Source organism: Epinephelus moara, chromosome 6, assembly GCF_006386435.1.
Source record: "Epinephelus moara isolate mb chromosome 6, YSFRI_EMoa_1.0, whole genome shotgun sequence".
In the NCBI taxonomy this organism is placed as follows: domain Eukaryota; kingdom Metazoa; phylum Chordata; class Actinopteri; order Perciformes; family Serranidae; genus Epinephelus; species Epinephelus moara.
This window is the reverse complement of record NC_065511.1, coordinates 30,818,674-30,840,186: the sequence shown is the minus strand read 5'-3', so window position 1 is coordinate 30,840,186 and position 21,513 is coordinate 30,818,674. Positions and strand designations below refer to the sequence as shown.

General features: G+C 40.5%; 1 protein-coding gene and 3 non-coding genes across 4 annotated transcripts in view; all 4 read right to left on the bottom strand.

Moving 5' to 3' along the window:
- The window catches only part of ncapd2 (non-SMC condensin I complex, subunit D2), a 22,759-nt gene extending 2,803 nt beyond the window's left edge, over positions 1 to 19,956 (bottom strand). The window contains exons 1-23 of the mRNA XM_050046703.1: positions 19,826 to 19,956; positions 19,128 to 19,247; positions 18,947 to 19,022; positions 18,804 to 18,862; positions 18,089 to 18,264; positions 17,425 to 17,570; positions 16,733 to 16,860; positions 16,431 to 16,554; positions 16,165 to 16,312; positions 14,348 to 14,545; positions 14,127 to 14,261; positions 13,947 to 14,034; positions 11,825 to 12,029; positions 11,585 to 11,703; positions 10,021 to 10,221; positions 9,727 to 9,901; positions 9,285 to 9,369; positions 8,936 to 9,072; positions 5,294 to 5,426; positions 3,681 to 3,756; positions 3,371 to 3,586; positions 3,123 to 3,283; positions 95 to 206 (exon numbers count right to left, since the gene is read on the bottom strand). Coding sequence (XP_049902660.1) covers positions 95 to 206; positions 3,123 to 3,283; positions 3,371 to 3,586; positions 3,681 to 3,756; positions 5,294 to 5,426; positions 8,936 to 9,072; positions 9,285 to 9,369; positions 9,727 to 9,901; positions 10,021 to 10,221; positions 11,585 to 11,703; positions 11,825 to 12,029; positions 13,947 to 14,034; positions 14,127 to 14,261; positions 14,348 to 14,545; positions 16,165 to 16,312; positions 16,431 to 16,554; positions 16,733 to 16,860; positions 17,425 to 17,570; positions 18,089 to 18,264; positions 18,804 to 18,862; positions 18,947 to 19,022; positions 19,128 to 19,245 — 3,016 coding nt within the window. The 5' untranslated portion in view covers positions 19,246 to 19,247; positions 19,826 to 19,956. The remainder of the gene's footprint in view (positions 1 to 94; positions 207 to 3,122; positions 3,284 to 3,370; positions 3,587 to 3,680; positions 3,757 to 5,293; positions 5,427 to 8,935; positions 9,073 to 9,284; positions 9,370 to 9,726; positions 9,902 to 10,020; positions 10,222 to 11,584; positions 11,704 to 11,824; positions 12,030 to 13,946; positions 14,035 to 14,126; positions 14,262 to 14,347; positions 14,546 to 16,164; positions 16,313 to 16,430; positions 16,555 to 16,732; positions 16,861 to 17,424; positions 17,571 to 18,088; positions 18,265 to 18,803; positions 18,863 to 18,946; positions 19,023 to 19,127; positions 19,248 to 19,825) is intronic.
- Positions 13,572 to 13,895, bottom strand: LOC126392541 (small nucleolar RNA U85). Its single transcript, XR_007570189.1, has one exon. It is a non-coding gene; the product is annotated as a small nucleolar RNA U85 (small nucleolar RNA).
- Positions 15,037 to 15,349, bottom strand: LOC126392542 (small nucleolar RNA U85). Its single transcript, XR_007570190.1, has one exon. It is a non-coding gene; the product is annotated as a small nucleolar RNA U85 (small nucleolar RNA).
- On the bottom strand, positions 17,671 to 18,005 carry LOC126392543 (small nucleolar RNA U85). Its single transcript, XR_007570191.1, has one exon. It is a non-coding gene; the product is annotated as a small nucleolar RNA U85 (small nucleolar RNA).
- Positions 19,957 to 21,513: the final 1,557 nt, after the last annotated feature.

Genomic DNA, 21,513 nt, shown 5'->3' with positions numbered 1-21,513 from the left:
ATATGAAAACATATTATTAAAAATATATAAATGTATACATGTTAACAACTGAATGTAGAGGATGGTATAAAGGGGGTATAGAGGTTTTCATTACCAGCCAGTAATTCAGTCTCGCAGATCTTTCTGATGAGTTCAGCCTCTGTATCTTCAGCAGAGGCACCAATCAACCCCAGCTCTTCTTCCATGGCACTCTCATTGGCCGACTGCTGTTGGAAAAACCGAAAAGCTTTAAAAAACAGCCACTTCTCTCTCTGTAACATATTACTAGATATCATCGCGGGAGCTCTTTGACTTGTAGCGTTTTCTACTGATGATGCAGTCGGACTACATTTCTATGCCCATTAACTTCTTTGTGCTTCTCACTACAGCACGCGAGTAAATTTCACCTGGCAAATTTCAGTCTGACTGCAACTGTAAGTCTTACCGTGACAAATAATAATACTTAAAGGGTGCAGTGGGTAAGATTCAGCATGGTGAGGTTGCAGATTGCAACTTTAATACCTCTCCTTTTCCAAGAACCTACAGTGGCCTGCAAGTCAACATTAAAATGCAAAAGGCCCTCCCTAGAGCCAGTGATTGGTTGGTCTGTTCGGGGCTACAAGAGATAGATTGCAGTGCAACATGGCGGGCTCTGTGGAAAAGGACCTGCTCCCTTAGCAATTATAAAGGGCTCATTCTAAGATAATTAAAACATGACGATTTTTATACTATTCCTTTACACTGGGGAAGACATAATTTCGGTAAAACTTCAAATAATAATCTGGGCTGTTATTTAATTTTTAATTTAATTTTAATTTTATATACTTTATAATTCAATCTTTTTTACTCTGTTGTTATTTACACACAGGTCCGAACACACACGGACAAACAGGACCTATACATGCACTAAGTGGAGAGATTCAGAGTGGGGCTGCCCATGACAGGCGCTCCGAGCGATTGGGGGGGTTCGCTGCCTTGCTCAAGGGCGCCTCGGCAGTGCCCAGGGGGTGAACTGGCACCTCTCCAGCTACCAGTCCACGCTCCATATTTTGGTCCGGATGGGGACTTGAGCCCTTGAACCTTGAACCCTCCGGTTCCAAACCCAGGTCCCTATGGACTGAGCTACTGCCGCCCCATTTGCTCTGGTCAATGAACTCAACTGGTGTATATTTGGGACTGGCATCTATATCCGTCTGGCCTTTAATTCCTCTCACACACAACTTTTGCTAAGCAGAGATGGAAAAAACTATCAGATTGTAAAAAATTTTTTTTTAGATTATTTTTGGGGCTTTTTTGCCTCTAATGGACAGGTCAGTGTGAAATAGGGAGAGAGAGAGAGAGTGTGGGGGGACGACACGCAGCAAAGGGTTGCAAGCCGGAGTCAATCTTGCAATCCACAAAGCTACCAAGCTACCTAGATTGTCTTTTAAACCAGTATGAATGCTATAAGTATAAAAATTAGGCTCTTGGATAACATATTGGTCATCGTTGGACTTTATGGCCACTTCAGAGGTAGAGACCACCAAGTTTGGTCTCTCTTGTTTACCATGCTGGTAAATCTGAATTAATTCCTTCAGATTCAGACACTTTGGTGCTAATGCTTTCCATGAAATCAACTGAAGATTGAACTGCGAAGAATGTGTATTAAAAATAGTTTCAACATTTATATCTGTATGCCCAGTCTGACGGTAGCTGATGACCCAGTGGGCTGCGAGACATTTTATATGGGTGACCCAGTTGCTAATCAGGTAGAGCAGGTATCATTAAGGCTGAGTCCTTCCTGCAGCAGCCTGGCTTTAAGTACAGCCCAGGCCCTTTGTCATGTCATCCCCTTTCTCTCCCCTGTCTGTCCTGTATCCATCTCAGAATTAAATTAAAGCAAAATGGCTATGTGCATCCAAAGAACTTGCATTAAAAATTGGCATAAAAACTGCTTCTCAGCGTCAATGCATCCAAACTCAGTGTTTCATTGAGACCTGGGTTTATTTGTCAAAACATGTAGCCACACCGGAATAACAAAAGAGACTCTACATGGAAATTGGCTTTTAATTGGAGTTTTTGAAGTTTTATGGTGTGAATAGATCCTTCTACATCCTACAAAGTGCTCCTTGAGGTGGTTCAGTATGAAACACTGCCAGAAGACTTGAAATCTGGCTACAATAGATTAATGGTGACATGTTTTCACAAGAGAGAGAAAAGGTTATTAAAACATCCATGGAAAGTCTTTTCAAGTCATTCCTGTGGTATTTTGCATGTATAATCACTAACAATCTCTAGTCCTGGCAGGTTATACAATGAGGTAGTGACATTACAGGTTCTATGCCTCTTTGTCTCTCCCGTTATTCTCAGAGAAAAATGTGAAATAAATTTAAATAATTAACAAAAATGAAAAACTTCTAGTGCTAATTAAGGAGACATTAATCTTCCTGTTCCCTGATGGGCTGAACAATTATGAGCCATCACTCAACTCGTCAAGCTGTCCTGCTGAGACTCAGTCTGATTGTCAAAACAATTTTCACTACACAGGGGGCTGTTGTGGCTTCAACGAAACACTAAAGTATCTGCAGAGGTACAAAAAAAACAACTAACTGCAGTAACTATAGTATGAACAGAAACAGGGCTGCAACTGGTGATTATTTTCTTAATACACATTGTTTTGTCTATAAATGCCATTAAATAGTAAAAAGCAGCCATCAAAATTCTGCAGAGCCTATGGCGACATATTCAAATTGTTTTTGTCCAACCAACAGTCTAAAACCAAAGACTTTATCAACAATCATTAAAAACAGAGGAGCAGCAAATCCCTGTAGGCTGAAACATCAGATATTTGGGCATTTTTGCTAGAAACTGACTCAAACAGTTAAACAATTAAGTGTTGTTCAATTACATAATTAACTACTAGTTTTGGCTCCACACTGCTGTTCTTCCGGTGACAGTCAAATAGTTATTTTCAGAATTGACCAAATCCACATTCACATGGATCAACATACATACAACATAGACTGAAAAATAAAAACCTGAAATGAATTTGTGAACAATCACAATTTCATCTCCTCTTGTTCAGGGCATAGTTCTTGATTGTTTTTGTACACAGCATGTACAGGTGTTGTATTCAGGTTAAGTGTCATATACAGCCTCATTACCTTAGCTTTGCTGGATGGGCCCTTTTCCTTCTCCTCCCTCTCCTCGTTCTCTCCTCTCCTCCTCCGCAGCTCAGCGCTCACACTGCGCTCAAGGTGAGACACCTGCCAGAAAGCCACGCAGCCACACAGAGCCAACAGCTGGGCCAGACACATACAGTTCACTGCAGGAGAGGAAGACACATGTGATTAAGAGCATGCTGGACAGGTTACACTGTGTCAGTGTACACACTGAAACAACAGGGACTCACCTTGTTCACCTTGCTCACTGGACTCTTGAGATCCATCTTGCGTTTGGCCAGCGTCCTTGTTGAGGTCGCCACCTTCTGCAATCTGATCTGATAAGAGGCGAGCGCTGCGCTGGAGCAGCCGGGAGCACAGCTGGTCAGGAGATTCAGCCAGGAAGTAGAGGAGACGGACGGACTGTTCCATGAAGCTCTGCCAGTACGGGTCTTCCATCACCACACCTGGAGACAGAGAGCAGTCAGACGGCGAAACTAAGAGTGGTGAAGGCTAAGACAAACATAATATAATAATAAGGGCGCCTTTGTCTGCATTTACCTTCAGCGATGGCCTGTGTGAGGCAGGTGAAGAGCTGATGGTCTTGGGGCAGTCTGAATGGAGCACCTTTAGATTGCTGGTGGAAATAATGCAGTGCATTAAATTAATACGTTATTCCTCTAAATGTTTATAGGGAAAATATCTACCACAAGACAGTTCTTCATGCCCCAAAGGGTATAAAATAAACAATAATAATGCAATAAACGCAAACCTAATGTGAGATAAATGTAGCTGGAAATAAGGAGTTTGACAGCTGTTTGTTTTGCCAACATATATAGGCTGAATATTTCCAACAGCTAACAGTGAGTGTGAACATGTGGGCTATTTGACATTAATTGGTTAATCATTTTCAACTTTAGGAAACCTTCCTTAACACAGTAAAAATAGTTTATGTAACCCTTGGCTTGTGTTTTGACACTGGCTTCATCTCCCTGTTGTGTAGGAAGTAGACACCACTGATGTGTGTATACAAATAATGGCAAAAACCTTTTTTTTCCCTTTTTTGTCTAAGATATTTAAGTGGTTACCCTTCCCTTCGCCACAAACTGAGCAAACTTGCATATCTAATACACAAAATAGGGAAATATTCATTGTTTTATATTTGATATGGGATATGCATAAATAAATAAATATTCCCTTTCTTGCCATAAAGTCATTACTTACAGTTTGACCAGAGAGAGGTCCAACTCCCCATTAAAGGAATATGCATTACACATGCATCTGAACTAAAACTTCATTATATAAAGCTGAACTGAAACTTATTTGTTCTCCCTTCATAGCCAAACTATAATAACATGGGCTGTAGTCTGTATTTGTCGTTACAAATGGGAAACCAGAAGACTGACAGGACGGGTTCAAGACGCTAGTCAAGGACATTAACAACACAACCTGATGCTGTAAGAACAAAGGATATTTACAGTGTGCCAGCAAAAAAAAAAAAAAAAACAGTAGTTGTTTGTTTGCTTTTCTCATTTCCATTTCTCTTCTTGTGCACTGAGCTGAACCGCCAATCAGAGGGATTTCGCTCACCGATGGACTACGCTGGCTCCAACTCAACACGCTGGACTGGCCAAAGAATAGTAGACAAAGGCTGACTAGTGCCAGTGGTGTGAGATACACTCAAAATCTAGGGCAACACACGCTCACCAATGGCCCAACATTGACCATTGGCCAACAGTTTGGTGTGTCAGGGCCTTTAGACCTCTAACACTCCAATGACAAAAATCAAAACAGATGTCACAGGGATTTGAGATTAGCAACACTGCACAGACAAAAGGCATATGAAAATCCATTGTATGTAACCATGTTTACAGCTGGGGTTATTGGAAACCCCAAACTGAAATATGTCAGTTTTTGTAGAACTTCTGAAACACTTCATTGGCTCAAAATTCTGTTTATGAGCAATTCAAATAAACTTGGGTAATACATCAAGTATGAAACTGTGAGTGTTGAGTATGCTTTAAAGCCATTAAAGAGGGCTTGAACATTTCACTTAAATCTCTACTTATAGATAAGATTTTTGGCCTGCTGACTCAATTAACAGGCTCAAGTCAACGTGGCCCTCTGGTCATCAAGAGCTGCTCCAAAGTCAATCATGCTTTATGTCTTCTTACCCTGACGTGGTCTGTGATGCTGCAGATGGTGATAACGGTGTCTCTTGCCAGAAGAAAGTCTTCAGTCACTTTTTCCCCCAGAGCCACGGAACAAAGAGTATCCAGATTACTGAGTACCACCTCCCTCTCTGCCCTGTTGGATTCAAACAAACACAAAACAGACATTTTTACAAAGATGCATCAAGTATAGATTTTATATTCCCAAATGTTCATGTGATTATGCAAAGTGAGGTAATAACATCTCTGACCTACATCACCCCAACTGCTATGTGCTGGCCTTGCCAGAGCTAGGCTGCTGCCCAGATAATGCGTGTAGGAGGACGGGTTAGGAGAAGCACATAAGATTTAATAGGTTATGAATGCTGCCGGCTGGATGAAGAGAGGCAGCAGTGTGGGTGGACTGCAGATAGTCTCTTAACTCGCTCGCTCTTCCCTACAGCAGTGGCAGTCTTTGAGGTAGATTGAGGGGGAACACTAAAAAAAATATATCTATATTCAGTGAAATGCACTGGCAAGGAGCCTAGTAATATAGTCGTGACTTTGATTACAATGAAGAGGAGCCGAGGCTGAGCCTGTGTTCTGACTAATGAGAGGATTTGCTGAATGTCAAGTAGCTGAGGCAGGACCAAAATGTAAAAGGAAGCGCCTCTATGCAGTGAGTAATATCGCAGATTTTACATAATTTTTTGGAAAAACTGTTTAGTCAACTCAACTTGCCACAAAACTATAACAATGATTTTTTTCTGCCTTTGGATGACACAGAGCCCTGTCCAGTTTAATACACAGCATGGAGGTTTATTCTGAGTGCACACAGATTCGACTTGAGCCTTTTTAGATCCAGATACGAACTGCATTTTCATACAGGTGTAAACCGGATTAAAGAAGGGTTGCAGCTGTAAGATTTTGCCAAGATTATCTCAGCTGTTACTTCTTTCACTGACAATTAGTAATAGTTAATCAGAATCATCAAAATCTCTTTTAGGTCTGTCCCAAATATAATTTTTTAGACAGCGTAGCTTCAGTGGAAATATCCGCGAGTAGTCGAAGCTTTGAGTGGGCTGGGGAGAAACAAGGACATAAGTTGAACTTTTTTGCCGACTGGTGATTTGCCAAGCTTGTTGTAGATTTGTTCCAGTTTCCTTTAGCGTATCTGGAACTCGATTGTTTGGGGGTCAAGTTTTGAAACCATTCCAGACACTGGACAGTAGCACATGTGGTCAAACGGTCCCAGTCTCAGTAGTGCTGGACTGCTGCTGACTGACATTAGGTGAGAGCGAGTCCAAGTCATAAAACTATCACTGAATTTAAATTTCCTTAGTCTGAGAGTAACTATTAATAGTAAAAATGTTGATTCATAATCATTTACTTTTAGATGCCACGTGACTGCAACTTCCACATAATTGGGATTACTGCAATTTCCACTTGACTGAACATATGAGCAAGTGAGTGCAAACTTAAACTGAGTTTGTTCCCTCTCAGTTCAGCTGTGTAAACAGACTCAATAGAGTAACACTGTCTCTTTAAGAAGCAATGTATTTTCATACCCATGCAGCACAAATTATAATGGAAATATAATCAGATTTTACCATCACCCATATGTAAAAGCAATTAACATGTCATGAGAAAGGACTGCTCAGTACTGCTCTCATCAGTCAACACACCTCTCCCTCATCCATAGTAGACAAGTCATAAGGATGCAAAGCACAAGCAACTGTAACAGCAACAGTTGTTTTGTTGCCTTCTACAAAATTAGATAATAAATACAGGCTGCAGAGCATCATGTCTAATCCTACACTTGCCATATTTGTTTTGACTGACATCCCCACCTACTCTACTGCACTGTACAGTGGGTGCAAAATGAGATCAGATCACAGCGTGGACACAGTGAGAAAATGAATAAACACGAGCTGCATTGGGATTGATCTGTTATCATAATACTGATCAAAATAACAGGCTGAATCATTTGATGAGTACACTACAACTGACTGGATTTTACGTTGTCTTAAAAAACATGAAACAAATGCAAGCATGCACTTTGACCACTTGTCAAACTACTCCTTATGTCACTGTCATAGACTGTATAAAAAGAAGTAGATGCAGCCACTGTGGTGTCACCCATTGGTTTTGTGGACGACCTTTTTAAAGCCCCAAGTCTGACATTTTGGTCTTTGCCATCCTGGAATTTTAGAGCCAGAAGTGACCATACTTGGACAAAAGGATGAAGCTGTGGAGGAGTGAGAGAAGAATCTGACTGAGCAATTGAGAACACCGCTGCATTAACAACTTGTCAATCGCAAGGTAGCCACCCCGTAATCTGCTTTATCGTTTATTTTACTCTAAATGGGACCTTTAATTACAGAATGAACATACAGAATGAACATCATGTAGTATTGGAGAAGACTTCAAACTGGAGATTGAGACCATAAACTTATTGAGGTAATAAATAAATTGAGAAGTGGGGTCATTTTCTCATAGTTTTGTATACAATAGTATTTCCTTTTGCAACCAGTAGAGTCGCCCCCTGCTGGCCATTAGAAATAATGCAGGTTTAAGGCACTTCTGCAATGGCTGTACTTTTCAGACCTGGATGGTCACTCTACAAGAGTGGGTCCCAACTGGTGGGTCGTGGTCCAAAAGTGAGTCAAGGTCCATTCTGAATGGACCGCAAGCGACTTGCAAACGTGTCAAGTTTGTAAAAAAACAAGCAAAAAAACAACAACTTTATTTTTAAGTGCAGTGAATTTCCGGTCATTGTGTGCCATTTTCTGCTGTAGAGTGAGTGACTAATGGACAGCTACTTGACTGAAACAGCAAACTAGCTCGACGATATGGCTAAACGTGTGACACCTACTGTATTAAACTGTGTAGACCTTGAACTAACGACTACAGAGCATTCTGGACACCATGGCTGGGACCAGTTGGGAACCACTGCTCCACATAATAAGAGTCAGCAGAGGTCACCTTAACCAAATATTTTTCATCAAAGACTGATTCATCAGAGACTGAAGGTGTGTGTCATTCTGACAGATTAGAACACTGAAGGCGATCTACCGTAACTCAGGGTAATTCCCACCCCTGTCCAGTTGGTGGCATATGCCAATTTATTAGCTATTGTCTCGTCTGGTCTCAAGTGCATAACCTTGTTGTCTTGCTGGTAGGCTATATCGCTGCACACTATTGCAAATTGTCACGGCAGCTGATGTCCAAAGTTTCTGCATGGCAAGTGTATCTATTCATCTTTTCTCTCCATGGCTTTATAAACAGGGGTGTAGTAGTGCTGCTGGAGCACACAGGAATGATGCCTTGACACTTTTTTCCCCAAGGACACTTGAAAAAGAGATTTTTAATCTCAAATGTTTGTTTTTTGTTCATGAAATTAAAATTAAAATGACAAGTAATAATAAATTATGACATAATTTTTACAGCACAGTTTGTCAATATGATAGACAACCTCCAAGTGTAGCAGGAGCTGAGTCATTGCAGAGTGGCACTTTTTTTCCAAACCAAAATTATGAACCAGTTAGAGACAAGAGAAGTTAAAAACTCATTTAAAAAAAAAAAAAAAAAAAGAAACTTCTATGACCCCTTATCCTCATCATGGCATTGAAGTTTGTTTGATACTGAAAGTGGTTTATGTCTTACCGTGCAGCCATGCCCAGCAGTAACACTGCAGCTCGTCTGTGTAAGCCAGAAGTTTCCCGTTTGCCAGTAAACCTCTCCCACAAGACCTGCACTACAATGGACTGGAGATTGCTGCCACTGCCGAAGAACTCCTGCACCTGCAGAAACCACCAGAAACATGTTTAGATGGTTACAACTCCCCGTATGATTTATCACAAGATATATAAAATCCAAAAATACAGTAGACAACAAGTCAAGAAAACATACAATGTACTGGTAAACCTATCCCTCAAACTTCTACATAGTTGTGTTCCTATAAATGACCATCATACACAGAAAAGATCCACAGAAAAGTAATGGAGTTACTCACTATTTCCTCGAGACACTGGATTGTTCCCAGAGATGCATCCACCATCAGCTCCGACAGACTGTCAACCAGAGTTTGGGCTTTCATCCTAAAGACAGACGAGACTGTTACTTTAAGAGGACAACACAAAAAAATATCTTTTCAAGTGTTTTTAGGTTTGCTTCCATCACAACAACTTAACCATTAATTTTGAATATGTACACATAATGCAACATACAACATAATCATGTAATTTCAAGGCATGTTTTTCGCTATAGTTACAAATGTTATCCAGAAAATTAGGTGCCCTAGCATTAATGCAATCCTCAAGAGATTTCAGTAACTGATTAAATCAGAATCCTAATAGTCAAACTTATATATAAATAATTGTATTATCAGCAGAATTTATATCAAATTGTTAATGTTAAGGCATATTGTCATGCGGGTGTGAGGCAGTTTTACAGACCTGATGGTGTCTCCCTGAGGGTTCAGATACAGGCGTCTGTAGGCCTGAACGACAGCATCTTTAATGGCGGCGTCAGTTGACCAAACCAAAGGCAACATCTTCCTCACCCCACTCACAGAGTTGGCGACGCTGAACTCACACACCGTCACACAAAACTGCACAGCCTCCTGGACCACTAAAACCAAACATTTGTCAAATGTAAGAATGTTTCTTTACTGAGTGAATGCATGTATTTCACTAAAATGTACAAGTCAGAACAGGTTTCCACTCTGGTGAATATAGCCCCCCTTCTACCTGAAGTGGTTTTCCAGTAGAGCATGGTGTTAATGACAGAGATGGCTCTCTCCACTTGTAAGGCGAAGGTCTCCGTGTCTTTCAGGTACTGCACCAACATCTCCTGCTTCTTCAGCTCCCCATCCTCCCCCTCTTTTTCTGGCTCTTTCTGTGGGGTTGGTGGCAAGTTCTGACTGAGCTCAGCGGTGTCCTCGTCAGAACCTGAGGAAAAACATCAAGGGCCTTATGATGTAAAGTCAATTGGAATATACGTATATATTTAAAGCAATCACATAAGAATTAGACCAATAAATCATTTTTCCATAGGTGCTCAATTACTCAACACTTCCTGCAGCTGCTGTACTGTACTTAAATTTAATCTGTTCTTTGCCATGAGGCTTTTAGTGTGTGTAAGGCAGCTTCAGAACTGTTACATTTACATTAGCAGCATATTAAGGAATAAGCTGTCCAATTCTGATTACCTTCACACACTCTTTTTTTTGCCATCTGCCAGTATTACAGGGTATAGTGCATATACCATTAAAAAGAAAGAAGAAATACACTTGTTGCTGTCTAGTCTTCAGCAGCCTTTGTCCCCATGATGCAATTGGATCTGGGTAATGTAAACAATTAAGACTGCAATTTAGACTGCAATTTACGGCTGTCCCCGCCTGAACTGCCAGATGCTAATAGGGCTACAACTAATGATAATTTTCATTATCAATTAATCTGCAGATCACTTTCACAGTAAACCTTTGTCTATAAAATTAAAAAAAAAAAGTGAAAAATGCTCATCACAATTTCCCAGAGCCAAAAGTGACATCTTCAAATTGCTTCTTCTGTCCAACCATCAGTCTATAACCTGAAGAATCCTCATTTACAATCATAAATGACAAAGAAAAGCAGCAAATTCTCACATTGAAGACGCTGGAACCAGCAAATGTTCTAAACATTTTTGTTTAGAAAATGAATTTTTAAAAAATGAAATAAATTAATAGATAAATAAATAAATAGTAATAAAATTAAATTAAAGAAATTGTTGGCACTTAATTTTCTTTTGATCAACTAATGGATTAATCGACAAATCGATGCAGCTGTGATGCCAAAAACAGTCATAATACAAGGGCTAAAATCTCATGTCTTGTTCTTCAACTGAATTGAAACAAGTTGATTTCTTTCGTTGTAGTCTCTGCCACAATGACAATAAAGACTTCTATTCTATTCTTTCATGTATTAATTACACTTGGTAGCAACTCAACATGTGCATTTAGCATAACTGTAAAACTGCAGCAGTGTTCATTGGTGGAGGTCGAATGAGATGGCTGATTGAGAAGTGCAGTGTTCTATGCTCTTAAATATATCCTCTACTCACACTCTTGTAAAGTCACATATTAAATGCGCGTCAGTTTTAATGAACTGACACTGAAAAATAATGTGAAATGAATTCCGTCCAATCAAGAGGAAATGCAAAGGACTGAATGTTAAATAGATTCAATCTTGCTTCCATTAGGATTCACACTGGAGAGCCCTTTTGATGAGTGCCTCTGGAGAGAAACACGTCGGGTGGGCCGAGCGCAGGCTTTACCTTTGAAAATCAGAGCCAGCGTGTCCATTAAAGTCTCAGCATTGAGAGTGGACAGAGAAGCAAACATCTCAGATTCAGGGAAGCAGCTGTGGGCTCTTATACAAAGACGCACGGCATTCCTGCAGAGGGGGAAAACAAAATAAATTCCACATATCAAATTTTTGGCTAATTGACAGGGCGAGAGGAAAAAAAATCCTTCAGGTAGTGACACATTGGGCCAGCACTGGTGATTAGCATTACCTGTATTTGTTGACACGCAGGTACTGAGCAACCTTCACCGCAGTTGTCCTGTCATCTTCTGCCTCCTTGTCTTCCTCCACATCCCCTTCATCGTCCTCCTCCTGCTCCCTCTCCGCTTCACTTGTGGGCTCCAGCTCGGTCCTGACAGTGACGAGCAGCTCAGGCTCCATAGCTGCCCACAGCTCAGATGCTTTAATCACCGCCACTGCAGAGAGGCAGAGGGAAAGGGGAAAAAAAATTCAGATTCAATAAGGATGATTTCGGTTAGAGTTGAGTTGCAATGAGCATGAGTAGGAACAAAAATAATTCAAAATAAATAAATTAGCAAGACAGAATAGTAATTGTTGACGGGGTTAAATATCTATATGGCAATGTTGTGCCACCATTTGACCATGTTTGTTTTCCTGGTGTGCCACAGTATTCTCTGACATTAGATACATGAGATTTTTTTTTTTTTTTTTTTAAAGCTAATAACTGCAAAATGCATTAAAACGGGAGGGGTGGTTCAGTCATCAATTTGTGGAGAAACAAAATCATAGCACTAATGCTAAAATGACAGAATTACTGCTCTATTCAAGTGGTGTTGGAAATTACAATACTGACATTTCAGGGCTCGACCATACTGGTTGCCAGGGGCTGCCACTTTTTCCACTTATAAGAACAGGGACAGCAAAAAGTGCACCCCAAAATAAATACTTGTTTTGTATTTGTTGCATTAGTGATAATTGAATATTGCTATTAAGGTCGTAACTGGATTCATAAATGCTGCACGTCATTGATGCATTTACTTGTGTGTGCACAGGCATCTCTTTTAGAGGCCGAGGCTTTGACTGGGGAGAAAACTTCGACTAACCCCGTCTGCATCAAAAACGAATGAGCAAATTGGTTCAACTTACAAAGAAACAGATAAACCTAAATGAAAAACAAAACCGAGATTTGTGAATTCTTAGGAGGGGAAGTGTCCCAGCATCTTCGAATTGGATGTAAATTATACTGCATTGCAAGCACAACATACACCTTGATAAGTGACAAGTTCACTAGTTTAACATAGAAGATCCTTCGGAACAACAGGGCTCGACAAGCAATGGAGCTGGAAGCAACATGAGCGGGCACCTAAATGGCATAATAAGGTAGAGGCTGCACACCCACTGACAAGCCAAAGCCAGCACACCCACTGTACCACTGATGAGTCGATGACCACAGCGATTAATGATTTCAACTGGGCCATTCTCATAAAACCTTTCAACACTGTGTTCTGAAAATGAGGAGCCTCTACATCCTTACTTCATCTGCTGCACAGCAAACGGCAAAAAAATGTTATTCCGTTACTGTAATACAGCTTTTAAACATTCTTTAATGTCACAGTGTCATTGTCAAGCTCAAGTGTAACTGCATAGTACCTTAATTACTCAAAATATAGGGTGACTAAATTGGCAACCATGTTTTCAGTTTTGGCAACCAAAAGCTGATGCCTGGGGCAACCACGTTTAAAAAGGTACTGGTGAACCACCTTTTTTTTTTTTTTGCATCTTTTTTGCTCACATCTAAAACTACATAACTTTGGTACCCTGTGAACAGTATTACTTCTGACTAAAACTCTTTCAACTTAAATAAATGAACTCCTGGCACTTAATAAAACAGCAAAATCTTACTAACTGTTTGGTCTGGCTGAAATTTGAGTGCAATTTCAGACAACTAAATAAGGGGACAGACCAGGTCTGCTGAGTTCAGATGAGTCTCTAAACTCTGCCCTCAGATTACCAAAGAAGCAACTCATTGCTGACTGAACAGCAACGAAAGCTGGGTGTGCTCCTTGCCTTGCCTCTTACACATACACACAAATGCACATACAACCACACACACAATCTCACACACTGTCAGCTTCATCCCCATGATTACTTCACTATAACTTTAAAGAAATAATTTGGGTTGAGCCAAATCACTGTAGGCAGGCCCTTACAGCAGAGCAGGAAAGCTCCTCTGCACTGCCAAGATTACCTGCCAGTCAAGGCAAAGAGGAACCCAGCTCTCATTCAGTAAGCTCGTATTCGCCTTGGTCTCATCATTGGGCAGAGTGTGACTGAGCAGGAAGAAAAATAAACTTCTCAGGGTTCGATCTCACCTGGTGCTTTTCCCTCCAGCTTCTCTTTCATCTCTCTGAGTTTAGCGGTCTCTTTCTCCAGCGGTTTCTTCAGATCTGCACTGCTCAACTGAAAGAAACAAGTACATAGTCCAGTGAGACTGTTAACTCTTAAAAAAAATGTCTGCCAGTCTGGGCCTAAATCATGTTGCTTCCAGTTACCTTGCAGCTATAGGGGTTGTGTGCGATGAAGGCTGCCAACAGCTGGATGGCACTCTTCACCACATTTATAGATTTGTCCATCAGTCGCCCCACAGCAAGCTCCATCACCTCACTGTACCTGCACAGGGGCAGGGCCTAAACACAGAAAGATAGTAGTTATTACCATGGGAGAGTTTAATAACATGCATTTACAGATACAATAGAAGTGAGTAAAAACATACTTTGCTGTTGACAATGCGTGTGTAGACCTGCAACACACGTGCCCTGACATGGGAATGTGTGTCATGCAGATGTTCCTGCATTGTGTCAAAGAAGCGGTCACGGTCAGCTTTCCCAGACTCGTCAAGCCCGTCGCCACACAGGACCCGCACGAGGATCTCTCCCAGCACCTCACAGACAGCAACACGCATTGTGTGACTCTGGAAAACAGTAGGACAGAGGGAGTAAGTCTGAATCTGATCCTGCAATAGGTTGCACCAGCTTTGTGTAAGTTCAAATGCAGCATTGTTTGAAAAGAATTTCTAATTTGGGTTGGAGTTTCCACGTTACTTATATTGTACGGGTTGCACCAGCTGAAACAGTTTCAACATAATCATAAGGTAAAACTTAAATCTTACACTTGAGGGGTGTACCACGAAGAGATCTAAATTGAACCTTACGTCTTTGTGGTGCAACAAAACACTGACACAGCTTTACAATGAAACAATCTAGTTTCAACTTATCGTTTAGTGAGGACTCCATCCCTTAACTTCACCTTAACTAAGAGGAAATGTATGCAAAGTTGGTACAACAGACTGCTGTTCTTCTGTCATTAAAATAATATTTTAGTGTCAAACACAATAATGGGCCAATTAATAAGGACTGATGTATTGTGGCATTTCATGCCAAATCTTCAGAATTTTCTGAGCTCTGCCCTCAGATTACCAAAGAAGCAACTCATTGCTAACCGAATAGCAAAGAGAGCTGGGTGAGCTCCTTGCCCCTACACAACACACACACACCCACACACACAGACACACAAACACACTGTCAGCTTCATCCCAGCAATTATTCTGCTGTGACTTTAGACGAATAATTTGGGTTGAGCCAAGTCACTGTAGGCAGGCCCTTACAGCAGAGCAGGAAGGCTCCTCTGCACTGCCAAGATTACCTGCCAGTCAAGGCAAAGAGGAACCCAACTCTCATTCAGTAAGCTCGTATTCGCCTTGGTCTCATCATTGGGCAGAGTGTGAACAGAATAAGAGAAAAAAAATTGAGCTCTGTGTGTAGATTTCAACAACACAGAGGTAACACTGATCAAGGCCTAAATGAGGAGTGATGCATTGCAACATTATAATAGCAAAACTTGCACCTGGGCAAGACAACTTATTGACCAAATAAAAAAATAAATGTATACATGAGTGTGGGCCATCGCTTTTTGCTCCTTTTGAGAGTCACTGCATAGTAAATGTGCACTTGGAGACTGTCTAAGATTTAATTGGGTGCTGTAATGTTCCTGTCAGGTGTGAAATTATTGCTACACATAGTCTGCTATTCTGTGAAGCACAAGACATTGTAGCACTCCCCTGTCACAGAAAACATACACGATACAATTAAAAAACCCTTCTTCTCTTTTACCCAATCTTTTTTTAATATGTGCTGACATTACCGCACAACCCAGGACGACGGGGCCTTCGATGAAATGTATGTACCTGACAGCGCAGTGTGTCCCACACTGACAAAACTACATAAAACCCCACACAGAAAGTCTTGAAGGGCACAAAAAGCAGTGATTTGTGGAGAAAGGAAATCTCCCAACTCAATCAAGCGGTACGCATGTTCTCGTAGAGACTTAATTCTTTGCATGAGCAGCCACCTTAGTGATGACTCATTAATATTAAGGGCTGCTCCTTTAAATCATCACATAAACCTGCCTGATGCCAGATGAATTCTGCAGCAAGTTTCTACTGCTTTAAGGACACTACTGTTCCTATTCAGGAGCTGCAAATTAGGAATTCCATGTTAGCAGGATGAACACATTAAAGTATGCATATAGTACCTCTCCTTCCAAGTGTGTGATGAGCACACTTATGTTGGGGATCATTGATTCAGGGACCAGGGCACCGAGTTCTGCAATGAAGGCGGCAAAAGCTTTGACCCCCGACGCCTCTCTGGCAAGCTCCTCACTTGACCTTTGACCAATCTCCCTGAAAGAATGGGAAAAATTAAAAAGCATGAAAATCCTCCCATACATCATCATTTGCAGCTGAAGAATCAGATTTCCATGAACAGATTCACAAAAAGGACCTTTTGTTGGAAACTGACCTTATAACTTCTCCTATGATCGCCCTGACTCCATATTCTGTGCTCCACACAGACACTGCTTGGGCGAACACAGATGACAACTGCTCGAAGTGTTGCAGCAGCTGGATCACTTTCACACTTGCACCTGTAAAAAATTAGAGTCTTCACTAGAATCAAAATGTACAATGTATGCTGAATAACAGGAGGTTTTGTAATATTGTTTTCTGCTCTTTATACACAAGGTTCTTGAAAATGACAGGGTTGATATGCTCCCTCAGTTATAAATCTTGCTCACAGGTTCAGTGTGTGACTGTGAGACTAACCCAGGAGGTGGTTGTACTTCTTGATTAGCACTCCCAGTAGGTGTATTATACAATCTCTGGTGGGCTTGGTCTTGACATGGCCAATGGTTGGGTTCTCAAGCAGTTTATAGCAGCAGCAGGTCACACAGCTGAGAGAAGAAAAGGACAGAGCAAAGAATTAAGTTTGTTCATGTTGTGGTATGGTGAAAACCTGCGAGAAAAGCAACTCAAGCAAGCTCAGATCAGATTCTATAGTCTATTCACAAAGTTCTGTATTCATCAGAAAAATTTGCAGATCTATACAGACACTATGTTTGTGATGGTTCTTAAAGCTAACCACATTTTTTTAAAAATGTGTGATCTTTTGTTATGAGCATAACTATCAAGAACTTCTGGTACTGACATGAGAACTGAAAACAAATGAATCTCTTCTGTAGGAAGCAATCACTGCATATCCTTTCTGCTGAACATAAAAAGCTAGGACTGCAAGGAAATGTTCAAAACGGAAACATTACATGACGATCTGATCTTGTTAGGTTTGGTTTGACATTATTTATGGGAAGACAAAAGATAATTTTCATAAAAGCCCCAATTAAGGCTACAAAACCTCAAAGATCGGGAGAAGAAAGTGGGAAATTACACAGACTAACTGAATTAACACAACTAAGTCTGATACTGTACTCTTGCCAAGAGCTCCCCAGTCAGCAGAGTACCTGATGAACTCTTCCTCCACTAGGGAGAGGCTCCAGAGGGAACGGATATCCAGTTGGAAGAGCTGGACGAGGGCCTGCAGCACCCTCTCTCTCTCAGAGTCCCACTGCAGCAGTCCTTCTCCACCACCTTTGCCTTTTTTACCACCCTGTGCAAGAAAGACAAAACCTGATAAATTAAAATTCATAGATTTGACTCGACTCAAAATGTCCTACACAAGACAATAAAGCTAACATCCTACAATACATGCCCTCAGGTTACCAAAGACTGTAGTTCATATGTGCCAAACCAACTTTATTGAGACTATAGCCTCTTGCCAGCTGATACATAAACATTCATACAAGAACACACACAAGGACAAACAAACATCCACACATTATCTGACATCTCCTTCCTGCCCTGTCCCATTGCTCTTTGGGGGGCAGAGGTTGAAGAAGGTGACAAGTTGACTGTTGTTGGGCCCTTACAGCAGTGTAGTAAAACTCCACCACACTACCAAGACTACCCATCTAACAGCAGGCTAGAGACCATAATCTCTTGGTCTGACTGGATCATAAAACTTGCCATGATATCATCATGCGGGCATTTAAAATGGTTAAACACAGAACTGGTCACTGACACAGCCATTAACAATGTATTTCTTTGCTATATCTCTATTGATCATACCTTCCCAGGTGCCGTGACAATGCTCTGCCTATAGGAGTCACTCTCAAAGGTCTCTGCGAGTTTGCAGAGCAGGTAGACACTCATTTTAACGGCATTAAGTTTCTCTTTGCGCTCTGCAGCAGAGACGGTGGTGGAGGTAAGAAGTGCTGGCAGGGAAGCAGCCAGGCCACTAACCACTGAAAGGGAAAAAATAAAGATAATATGTGATCAACTCCAGCATATCAAGGTCATATGTCTACATCTCGGTGAAGATTCTCAGTCATCCAGGTCATGGTAATCATAAGTGCTATACTGTAGGCAACTGGACTTGCTCAAACTGGAACGCCCATCGTTAAACAGAGGGGGTGGCCTACAACACCACTTATCACCCATCTACAATGCAGTCTTGGGATCCCTTCCCAGATGACTTCACACCTATTCACCCCTGGTCTCACCCAACCCTCACGACTCAAATGATAGCCAGGTGGGTCATCGACTCACATTGTGAACTTAACGAATCTGAAACTAAGCTCACATGTGACCCTTACGACTCTGCAAAGTTTCACACCCACACAGGGACTAAGCCTGTAACTCTGTAACAGTCATTATAACTGAAGAAGCTTTTGGATGAAAGACAAAACGTCTTCAAGAAACGCAAGCAAGTCCAGTTGCCTACAATATAGCGCTTATGGTCATATGTCTATTTAAAGATAAAGAAATTAGAAAAAAGTCTAACCTTGTACGAGTAACTCCAGGGTATCCTCTTTCACACCCAGCTCCACTGAGTTGCAGTGCCTAAAAAAGTAAAGAAATTAGTTTTGAACATGCATAGTTCTCAAAAACAATACCTACAGCAAACTATATGTGATCAATACTTACTGTAGCACGCTGTAGCCTGTGTCAAAGTGCTCCAATATACACAAAGGCCCCCGGCTCCTCAGTGCTGATTTGAATTCTGTGAGAAGGGGACACAAAAATTATTTAGGTCACAAACACACCAGCTCAAATGAAAATACCGAATAAAGAACAACTCCAGAACTCATTCAAGTTCACTACTTACTACTGAGATAGGGTGGCAGCTGTTTTGGGGGCACCACATCCTGAACGACATACTGGTTGATCCCCCCAGTCTTCACCAGGTCACCCACGCACACGGGCACAAAAAAGTCCCACGACATCCCTGCATCAATAAACAAACACATTACATTAGTGTACAGCAACGCTGGCTGGGAAACTACAGTACACAGGACTCAACACTGACCTGATAATACTACTACCACCACTAATGCTAGTCGACTGACTTTGTCTGTTTAGTTCACTCTCTTTCGGTCTTAAAACCATATGTACCGTTTGCAAATATAAACAGAAAATGAAGCGGTTTCGTTTTACAAGTCTGGAAAAATGCGATTAAGTTTGTCGCAGAAATATTTCTGTTACGAATTCTTCAGGAAATAGTCATTTGATACCCACCAAACAAAAAACTGACACAGAATTAGATTGGTGAGGTAGTAAATATGTTTTCTAATAAAAGAAAAATTAACAAGCCTTTCTATTATCCAAGCAGCACGTTTGTTGTGAATGAAGCTAGCTAACAAACAGGTAAGTTACTGCTAGCGAAGTTAGCAGGAAAGCTAACGTTAGCTTAGCTAGCGACATTGCGTAGCATCACTTGTTGACTGAAACGTTATTCAACGGAAACGACAAGACATAAACTACACCAGTAACTCTGTTTTACTAAGTTGGAGACACAATACTGACCTGTAGCGGCTACAGTCCCTTTAGCCACAGTGTCGACCTCTGAAGACAAAGGTGTAGCCTGCTCTCCCTGCCGTCAGCAGGCGGTTTGAAGCCGCAGGTTTTCAAATTTATTTGGACATCGCGCCAAAGCGATGACGCTCTGACGTCATAACCCTGCGCCGACTCGGTTTAAATACTCGGTTTGTTTATTTCAAATAATAATTTTGTTTAATCGAGAAAAGGAATATGAAATTTGAAGCCGACATAAATAATGATGAAAGATAAAACAAAAACTAAATACTAGTTGTCATTCAAGGAATTTAGGTGCGCAGATACTTAAACACCCGCAGGGCCTCTCCACTTTTACAGCATTTCTCACATTTTATGAATAGAATTATCGAACTTAAAAACACGGGAAATGCATGGATAGTTTTCAAAAAACGACATTTGTGAATAAAATATTTTGCAAAAAAAAAAAGAAAAAAAAAAGAATTGTGAATCCCGAACCCTGCTTTCTTGTCCTCCAGTTGGACACCAAACTTTATGTTTTCATAACTTAGGGTCGTAATATTTGTATTATTTAAAGTCAGCCAATCTTGAAAAAACTCCCAAAAGGCCCTAGCTTAATTACATTACAGAGAAAAGATGTTCCAGGGTTTAAATATCTGAGTTACATAAAGTACAAATATTCAAATCCAAATTAAACCTTTGGCCTAAGAAGTTATTACATGTGTAAAGCTCATTCATTACTTTAAAGTGAACTTCTTTAGCCTTGGGTGGAATTGGAAGAGAGTGGTAAATGGTTCTTATTTTAACTGCAAAATTTCTGTCGAATCAATGCACATAGCTGTACATATTTCTTAGGTTTACTCTAATTTTGTTTTATTCTAATGAAGCATATATGCGTATATATAGCGTATATATTGTAGTTTAATTTTTACACTTACAGCTTCAGCAGTGACGATATATATTTTATTCTAATATTCAAATGTCATGACTTAATTACTAATGTTAAAACACTGTATTATCATGCACATTTTATTTTTATTTTAAAGCACATTTCATTTCTACTTTATTTTACTTGTTGCTTTATATTTACACACTTTTATTTCATACTTCTACTCTTACTATTTTAATTCTCTATTCTTTACTTAGGGACAACTGTAACAAATCATAATTTCCCCTCGGGAATTAAAGTATTTCTGATTCTAATTCTGTATCCTTGCAGCATGTATCTTCGCTTCAAGTGTGATGGCGAAACAAATGGAAGTGAAAGCACTCATTAAGAATGTATTATTGCATTTTGATTTAAAACCACCTGTAGCTAATGAAGCCTCTTGTGGAATAACTGTAGAATAGATCAGGATGTCCCTAATTAACTGAATCATTGCTTGTGGAACTGACTTAATTACTATTATATTGCCTGTCAGTACAAACAATATTGCATTTCCCTTAAAAGTATTATATGTTAAAATGCTACCATGATTACCTAATAAATTAATAATAAACCAGATCCATCCATTCTTTGCAATAAAAGGATTTTCTCTTAATTATTATCCTTCTATTATTCCAAATAGGGACTGACGTTTAAACAGACGTCCTTTAAATGGATCTGGGGTTTTCACACAACACTGCCACCTACTGGACAACTACAAACACTACAGCACAAGGTTAGAGCTGCCAGATCAGACCATATGATGTAAAAACAC